Source organism: Antennarius striatus, chromosome 22 (genome assembly GCF_040054535.1).
Source record: "Antennarius striatus isolate MH-2024 chromosome 22, ASM4005453v1, whole genome shotgun sequence".
In the NCBI taxonomy this organism is placed as follows: Eukaryota; Metazoa; Chordata; class Actinopteri; order Lophiiformes; family Antennariidae; genus Antennarius; species Antennarius striatus.
The window spans coordinates 10,134,274-10,143,743 of NC_090797.1; the positions used below are offsets into that span (position 1 = coordinate 10,134,274).

Sequence of the window (9,470 nt, forward strand, 5' to 3'; positions counted from 1 at the left end):
AGGCCTGTATAATAACTATAGCCCCATTTAGAAGAAACGCCCGGTCTTTCTGATTGTGTGTATCTGAAGTCTGATGCAGGGGTTGTTTTGTGTAGTTCCACGACATCCCCAGGATCCCCCATACAAGGAGGACACAGAGTGAATTACAAAAACCGACTGTTAAGATAGAAAGAGAACATTAAGCGGGGAAAAAAATGGATGTAATGGTTCCAGCCAGAATAAAACCCTGATGTCCTCACAGTCTGTCCAGTCAAACAGTCTGTTTATCTGCCTGATGATGTTAGACGAAAATCACGAGGCTCATGTCTACAGAATTCTTCCATCAATTTCTTTTCTCTAAAAGACAAAGGTACTACCCCCACACATCTTATTTATTATATTATCATTATATGCATCGTTTTCGGGATGTGTTTGCATTCAAATGCTGAGCAGTGCAGTTAACTGTGACAAAGTACAATTTAGGTGAGAGACGCGTCCTGCTGGTGTATGATTAGGGTGACTAACTTTGGCGATGATTATAATCTGGCAGGCATCACTCCCTGGTTCACGCCCAAACACTCTTTTCTCCAGGATGAATAAAGGCTGTCGTTTAGCGTGGTGGAGTTTTACTGAGCTAATCCACCTTCTAGAGTGACACGCTGGCTCTTCACAGGCTGCTGCAGCAGGAAATTTAACTCCACCACTGCCAAAATGTGTGTAAACACACACACACTCATAAAGAAATATACCTGAATACATTCAAGCATTTGTATTCAATAACACTGTGTATAAGCGAGCAGTTAAAAAATTAAAAAGTGGGTAGTTACGTAATTTGATTGTCCTGATAATCACTGCTGATATTACTCCTGCTACTTTTTTGGTGAAATGTTCCTCTTGTATATTAAATGTAGCTTTTAAAAAAATCAATATTATGATTACCTTATGTAAAAGGTGAAAAATACCCCTTCCTTTCACACACACGCACGCACGCACGCACGCACGCACACACACACACACACACACACACACACACACACACACGCACACACACACAAACACACACAGAGGGGCTTTGTAAGCTTCTCCCCATGTGACAAATCCAGTTAGGCTCCTGCTCTCAGTCTCATTACTGTGATTACACTGATGGCCTGAGAAACGGTCGACGCTCCTGCTGCACACAAACCGCGCTTCAAACTCTGACTTCGTCTGCCTTCACCTTTTATTCTAGATCTGATCTCATGGTTGTTCTCCTTAGCGTCCTGCATCCTCATCATATTTAACATAAACACGCTCCCGTATGATTATTTATCAATCAATGTATTGTTTGTATTTAAATTGTAATTTGGATTTTATTCTCTTTTCTTGATTTGGATTTGACTCCCTATCTGGAATGGAGTGTTATATTTCAATCAAATAAAAACTACATTATTATATACATAGAAATCCTCGTTTAAATATTCATATAAAAATACACTTATATATTATCACTATCGCTTTTTTAATTTTTAATTTTGAATATATTGACCAAAATATTTATTTATAGCATTATACTTATTAAGCATCGTTCTGATCTAATAAATTACATGACAATGTGAGAAAACAACGAATAAGATGTAATAAATAAGATATTCTGGTAAAATTAAAATAGCTGATCAATAGTTTAGCAGCATCAATTTATCAAGAGAATGACTCTGTTTATCTTCTTGATAAACTGAGTTATCATAAAATAGCTGATGACTCAGTTTATCAAGAGGATGCTGATAATCTTATATTTCTTGAAACACAACAAATGAAATCACATCCTGACGTGAGTCTTCCTGACAGTAAGCCAATGAGATCAGTCCCATGAGATGCAGCAGTTCATGCCGCATCATCACTGACTCAGAGAACAAAAGCTTGATTCCTTATTCTGTCTATACCAAATCTAACCCTCGTTCATTTTTTTCTTAAGACGGCGTTAACAGCTGACTAAGCCAGTAGAAAAAGAAAGGAACATTTTTGACTACAGGGCAAGAAACAACAAGACTGTTTTTTCCATATTTCACACTGCTACCAGCACACTGACTCATTGCCTAACCTCCTCATGCACCGTGAAATATTTTTGGATCTTGCACTCTGTAGAAATATTTAGAATGAGTTTGAAAAAGACCATATGATTGATGAACTTGCAGACAGATTTCAATTTCTTTTTAAAAAGTACCTTAAATTTGTTTTGTTGAATCAGTGATATCAACAGGACAATGAAATTAGAGATGCAGGCAAGATGTAGTTATATACTATGATATTATGAATGCATGGCAATAACAATTAAAGGACCAATTCACCCAGTTCAGAGGCCGAAATGAACACAAACACAAATTAAACTGAACACGAATTAAACACGTATAAGGTAAACTGTGAGCTAACAGCTAATACCCGTACAATAGTAGACAAATAAGCAGATAATATAGAACATCCCCCCGGCTTCAATCTACGGATGCCCAGTCTTGTGACTCCCGACATGTAGTCATACAACATCTATAAAATTAGGTCTGGGATGATTTGCTTCTCTTTCAGTTTGAAACTACGAACACACACTGATGGTGATTCAGAATTATCTCCTAAAATGAACAGTCCAGCTCTGCCACACATTTTCATCTACATTTTCTTTGTTAGATAATGTTTTCATGGAATTTGCATTTCAGTATCAAACCTAGAGTAATAAGTGAGATTATAATAAGTACTGTCCTTAATACTTTTCTCTTGAATGCAGTTGGTGATCTGAACAAAACTTCAATCACAACTGACTCTAAGCAACGGAGGAATGTGGTTTGATGAAGATGTGAGTAGCCTGCAGTCCTCTGAAGTACCTTTACACCAGAAGACCCCACTGCAACACACACACACACACACACACGCACACACACAAACACACGCACGCACGCACGCACGCACAACTTGTTTTAGTGAGTTGCCAGGTCTTCTGTTTTTACAGGCCCTTGTCAGGACCCATAACCCGAGTCTCTGCTGCTCATGTTTCTGAGACATGAGAATGGCAAACACTTCAATTTTAAGAACACACACACGTGTACACGCACACACACGTCACTTTTCAACAACCAGCCTCCATACTGGTGCTGTCGATGATCAACCACTGTGAGGCACTGTAGTGAGTATAACTGAATCAGGTCCACTGGTGAGCTTCAGATGCATCAGCTGTGAGCCCAGAAATACTGAAGACACAACCTGATGCTGCTAAACTATTGATCACGAGACAATAACAGGTGTAAATTAACTTGATCAGGTGTGATGACATCCAATTTTTAACTGACAAAAGTAAAAAATTCCAATCATTGCTGAATTCCTGCAGATTCTAGTACAACAACATTAGGTTAAACTAACACAGAGACAGACAGACACTCTCTCTCTCTCTCTCTCTCTCTCTCTGTCTCTCTCTCTCACACACACACACACACACACACACACGCACACACACACACACACGCACGCCGCTGTAAGCTATCTAGGAGGGCTACAGTTCTTCTAGTCAGAGGACAGTGTAAATAAAAGCTTCATTCTGCTCTTCTGAACACACCGTGGGGGACATTAGAGTACCACCACTTAAAGAACACCCTCATGCCCATCACCATGACTTACTACAGAACTCGATGCACAAATGCACACACAAAAGGAAGTTATTTTAAAAACACACAGAACAGATTCAGCAGGAGCATTTGTCAGTCTGTTTGTCTTTGTGTGTATAGTAGCTTGTATAACATGTGATCACAGTTTAATGGTCGCCCAGAGGAAGAAGATGAAGAACAACACTCAGAAATGATGGAGGGATGGAAATAAAAAGAGGGATGTTTAATTTAATTTTAAAAAGGCCACAATGCATGACTGCTGCTGTAACTAACTACAGCTGAGCAGCACTTTGTGTCTTTCCTTTGTCACTAAAATGTTCTTGACATCAAGAACAAATTCATTACATCACTTTGTAAGTATGGCGCTGTGTGCAAAAGGAAGTATTCACGCATTCTTGTATTTTCTGTTGAATTTCCTTCATAAGGACAACTCTATTCAGAATTACCATGTTTATCATGAATTGCTCTTAGAGAGGATTATCTTTTATTTTTTTTAACTAGGAGGGATCCTTCATATTTTGGGATTGGGAAGAAAAACTTTCACAGTTACTGAAAGAAAAGGCAAAGACCTTGAATCTGTTTATTCTGTCAGTGTAACAAAAGTTAGGTAGTGATGTCACAGTGGGCATTTTGGAAATTCAGCAGAAATAAAATGGAAAAGGGTGGGAACAGAGGGAAGGAAAGAGAGTAAAACACACTGCTGACTCAGGCGTTCAGTTTCCTCCTCTCTTCTACTAGATGGGTGACATCTACATTCATAGAAATATCACCATACAGCCGACAAGCTTTGAAAAGACTCCAAGGTTACCATAGTGGCAGCTAAAACAGGCTCTAAGGGGAATTTAAGCTGGGTCACCGATCACAGCTCTAACTGTTTCCTGGGTCAAAGGTGAGTCAGCAGGAGGAAGGGAGAGGGTGGAGAATGCTGGCTGTCGCCCTGATTGGCAGACAGAACCAGTGTTTAAATACATGCACACACACATGCATGCACACACACACACTGCATAACGTAAATGTTCCTGATATTCATTAAAAAACATGTTTAAATAAACGGAATAAGAAAAAGCTTGTTCAAACATACAGTGGCGCAAATGATTTTTTCATTAATTTATAAAAGTCCTTCTATTAGAGCTTTCCCTGCATTAACAGAGGTTATTGAATATCTCAGTAACTATACTATCACATGACAGCAGCTGGCAGATGGCTTGCAGCTCATTTTTCTTTGTGTACCAGTTCACTTGAGTTGGTTCATGAATATTTACCAGGAATATGCGTGGATGGACACGGGTTTATGCATGAACACTCATATGAGCACACATGAAGCTTTTGTAATATTTGGCAGCAGGCGCACACACAGCCTTTGGCCTCAAACGTAATCCTCAAAGGTCAAGGGGGCGAGACAAGAGTCTGACAGTTAGGAAGAGCCAATAAGAGTTAGGACAACAGTGGGAATGAAGTTGGTTCAGTCAAATGTGAAGTTCCTAGTTAATTTTAAGATGTTTTTAAGAATGTGGTAATATTTTCAAATTTATCTGTGAAAAATTTCAGTCATTCGGGTTATGGTGTCGCAAAAATATAAATATAAAAAATATAATATTAATTTAAGTCTCGGATGGCCAGAGCTACCTTTATATTACATTGCAGGCTATGAAGACAGATATGAACACACTAAGAAGTATACAGCTTCTGCTATTATGGGGTGTCTAAAATTTAATTTAGAAAAGGTCTGAAATAGTGTAGGGTCACAGGAATTGTGGAAGTTGTTAAAGAAAATATAATTTTATATTAGTATAAAATTATTATCAACACACACTGATGCTGAATCATTCATGTTTTTATTTATTATTATTACTACTATTATTATTATTACTATTATTATTATTATTATTCAGTTACACAGCCTTTCATGGGATGCTCTGATGCAGAACATTCCTTCCAGCTTTCCATTTTTAATGTAACTCATGTAACTAAAGCGGAAAAGCTAAATCTGACAGTATGAAACCTGAGTCGGTTCATTTTTGGCAACACTTGCTGAATAATTAAGGCTGCACATCAAGAATATTGACATACAAATCACTCAATTAGCTCTTGAGACAATGCTGGTCCAAACACAAACTTCTTGGATCAATAGTTAACTTCCTCTAATGATTTTATGCTAAATATAGCATAAGATAAACATTCACACAGAGGAAGAATGTTACATAAGAAGAGACATCAGGAATTTGAAATGTACACACAGTGACACAGGATAACAAAGAAAACATAGTTTGTTGGATCCTTCAACAATGTGTGACTGAAGTGGCTCATCTGTCGTCTGTCAGGCATGAAAAGCTTCAAAACGGGGCACAGATCATGAATCTACCTTTTCCTGAATGTTACAGAGGATCCATCAAGGGGTAAGTACACTTCTAAAGAAAAAAAAAACTTTTAAGCGACATCATTTTTCCAATAATAAATCAAAAATGACAAAATGTCCCTAACAAACCGTCCCTCTATTTAGGTTCATACCTCTTCCTGCGTGTTCCGCCTAAAACTTAAAAAAAGAGACGATGAAGACGTTTGTCATCGCTCTGGACCTGTCGGGGTAGAGGATTAAAAACTCGCTCACAGACAATATTAACCTCACAGGCTGAGGCAGGTACTGGCTGATGACACACAACTACACAACCATACACACACACACACACACACACACACACACACACACACACACACACACACACACACACACACACACACACACACGCAAAACTAAGTAAACCATTACATGCTTGGAGGAGTCAGACAGTTGACGCATTTGAGACATTGGAAATGTTTCAGGTTGGACAAAACTTTTAAGGGTAAAACTAATTATAATGTTGCCATGGTGATAACCTGCAGTGAAAAAAATTAAACAGATTTGTTTAAAAGGATGAACTTACAGATTTAATTGCTGACCTACAGTGAATATAATACATTCAACTTTTAGTTAATCATTACATCATTTTCTGAAACAAATGTTGTCAACAAACCAAAAGGCTTATTGTTGCGAATTTACTAATATTATGGTATGTTAGGGTGTCCTCACCACATAATAAAAGCGGGCTCAATCTGACTGCTTTGTTAATACAGTAAATTTAAAAGTTGTCTAATCCATTCCAGTTGTTTTCGAGCCTGTGTTCGTGTTGTTTCCACTGTAAACACAAGACGTGCGACTCACTGACAGACACACAAATCCAGTGCTTCACAAATATCTGAAGAGTTCAGGAGATCATCCCTTTAGAGTTGCTGTGGCTGAATCTTTACCAACAACACATTCAGCTACCTTTTGAATTGTAATCCAATAATTACACTCATGTTATTCCTCTTTTTGGTGTTCAGCTGTTCCTGTGGGACCTATCTGATCCTTTAGCTACTAAATGTTCCAGTGTGTTCACAAACCAACCAGCCTGGTGTTGATTCGCTTATCTGGGGGGGGGGGGGTCATGTTCATGGAAATCAGCCCACATGCCAAAAGTCTGAAGCTAAGGTGAAACCAGGGTTATGATCATAACTAAGGGAACTTTTTTGTGGACCATCGAATGCGTAAATATAATGAATATTACAAATTGATGATAAAGCTTGATGATAATTACACTTGTTACTACATCGTATTGATTATCCATCAGCCTACATGAGGCTGCATTCATGCTGTTGACCCATGGAAATAAAGCAGGCTTGTATTTCAAGAAGAAAATAATAATAGACTGATAATAGATAATGGACTGTAAAACAGGAAGATTAAAGAGATTTCAACTAAGGTCTGGGTAGTTTCAGAAACAGGAAGTGGATCCACTGAACTTGTATGTGTGTAAATCATATTAGTGACAAAGCATTTTTAAGTACCGCAGGTGAAACTCTTTATTCTGCTGATTCAATGCGCAGGTTAGTCTTGTCCAACAATCTATACGTAATTTCAGCCTATAGCAGCTCTGCTGACTGAGAATAATTATCATTAAATTCAAAAGCTGACTGAGTGCATAGAGAGAAAGAAAAGCACAAGTCTGGATGAGAGAATACACCAGTGAATAGTCGACTGACCTGAACATCAATAGGACTAAAGGTGGAAACTCGACTAGCAAACAAGACGACAGAACTCTCCAAATAATTAATGAAGCTGGAGCTTTCTAAGAAGATACAACAGCAGGTAGTTTCCACTCAAAGACACCAACACACACCTTACTGTAGTTGGATTTTTATTATTATCAATAGCTTGTGTAAATACACAAGAGGTTAGGTGTTCATTTGTGTAATGTGGAACTTAAGGTATTTGAGGCAGCAAATTTGTGTCTATATTTTATAATGATATTTATATTCAAGTCCCTGCTGATTGTCGGTGAGGGAGCTCGACTGAGTTGACTCAATAAACAGAGTTCTGGGTCAAAGTCTGACTGAACAATGACAGCACAGGCAGAAAGACGAGACACTCGAGAAGGAGTAACTTTTGTCCCACACAGTCGCCAATCCAGTTCATATAACACACACACACACACACACACACTGAGAAACCCGGACATAAATTGTGACTGTCTGCTGCCTAAGTGACTAAAAGGATTGGCCAACAGGACGAAGATCAGATCACAACCATACTGGGACATTTAAAGAAATGTGACAGGAGAGAAAACAAATGGATCACAAATGATCAACATTTATGTGTGTGAAAAGTATTGTATCCTGAACATAAATGTCAGCCTCAGGAGACCCACACTGTTAGGGATGAGCTGCAGACTGCTCCTAATCCCCCCACAGCTCAGGTCCCCATTCATAAATCCACGACACTACATGTACATACAGTGCAGGTATTAACAAAAGAGGCTCATGTAATGGTCTATAGTTGAAGCTTATCGCTTTGGTATGGAGGAGGACGTGAGCACTTTCAAAATAAAAGCTTTTTTAGAAGGTATTATGTGAAAATGCAAATATGGTGAAGAAGAAGACATGCATTAACAGGCAGTAGTAGATGGACGTGACTTTTACAAACGAATTCATGTGTGAGGTGAAAGGATAGCAGTGAAGGGGGGGTAAAAGCAGGAGCAGGACGTTGGTGCTGGTAGCAGGTGTGACCCAGGCGCATCATGACTGCATCCTTACCTCAGCGCGACGCGCACGGAGCTCTCATCCGGCCCGCTGCCCATGCTTCCTCCGGAGGGGAATCCAGACAGGTATAAAAATAGCTGCTTTCCCTTTTTCTTGATCCTCTTACGAGACAAGAGAAAGCCGCCTCGCCCCCCCCCCCTTCTCTCTCTCCTTTCACCTCCAAGAAAAGCGTCTTTATGTCGAACTCTCACCACCTCCTCCTCTTCGGCCTCTTGGAGATCAGTGTAGCCATGAGATCGATCAGCTCCCGGAGATCTGATTCACTCGGTGGCTGCAGGCGGAGGAACTGGCGGTGGGCAGCATCGTCCGGAACTGGCGGTGGGCAGCATCGTCCGCTGTTCGCCCTCCTAGGCAGAGATCGGTGCGTTTGTTTGAGGGAGCAGGGATCAGTCGGCGTGCAGGCTCCACAGTGGTGACGTCACCAGACTCCTCCCACTGACCGGAACCAATACAGAAATGAAACAAAAACAAACATGATACTGTAATAATAATAACAATAATAATAATGATGATGATAATAATAATAATAATAATAATAATGATAATAATAATATCTTTAGTTTTATACTGCAATGCCTCTTCGTTTCCCTGTTGAACTGTTTAATGTTGTTATACCGGTGTGGTGTACCTATTATAAAAAAAACACGCATCCATACAACACTAAATAATCACACAATACAGTATACTGTACTATATTAGTTTACCGAGGAATTAAACTTTATATTCTGTATGCAATATTTCGGTATTTATATA

General features: G+C 39.1%; 1 protein-coding gene across 3 annotated transcripts in view; it reads right to left on the minus strand.

The window, feature by feature from the left end:
* LOC137589311 (kinesin-like protein KIF21A) overlaps positions 1 to 9,020 on the minus strand; it is a 30,069-nt gene extending 21,049 nt beyond the window's left edge. For all 3 annotated transcript variants that reach the window (XM_068306968.1, XM_068306967.1, XM_068306966.1), the window contains exon 1: positions 8,712 to 9,020. In XM_068306968.1, coding sequence (XP_068163069.1) covers positions 8,712 to 8,755 — 44 coding nt within the window. In that variant the 5' untranslated portion in view covers positions 8,756 to 9,020. The remainder of the gene's footprint in view (positions 1 to 8,711) is intronic.
* Between the last annotated feature and the right edge of the window lie 450 nt (positions 9,021 to 9,470).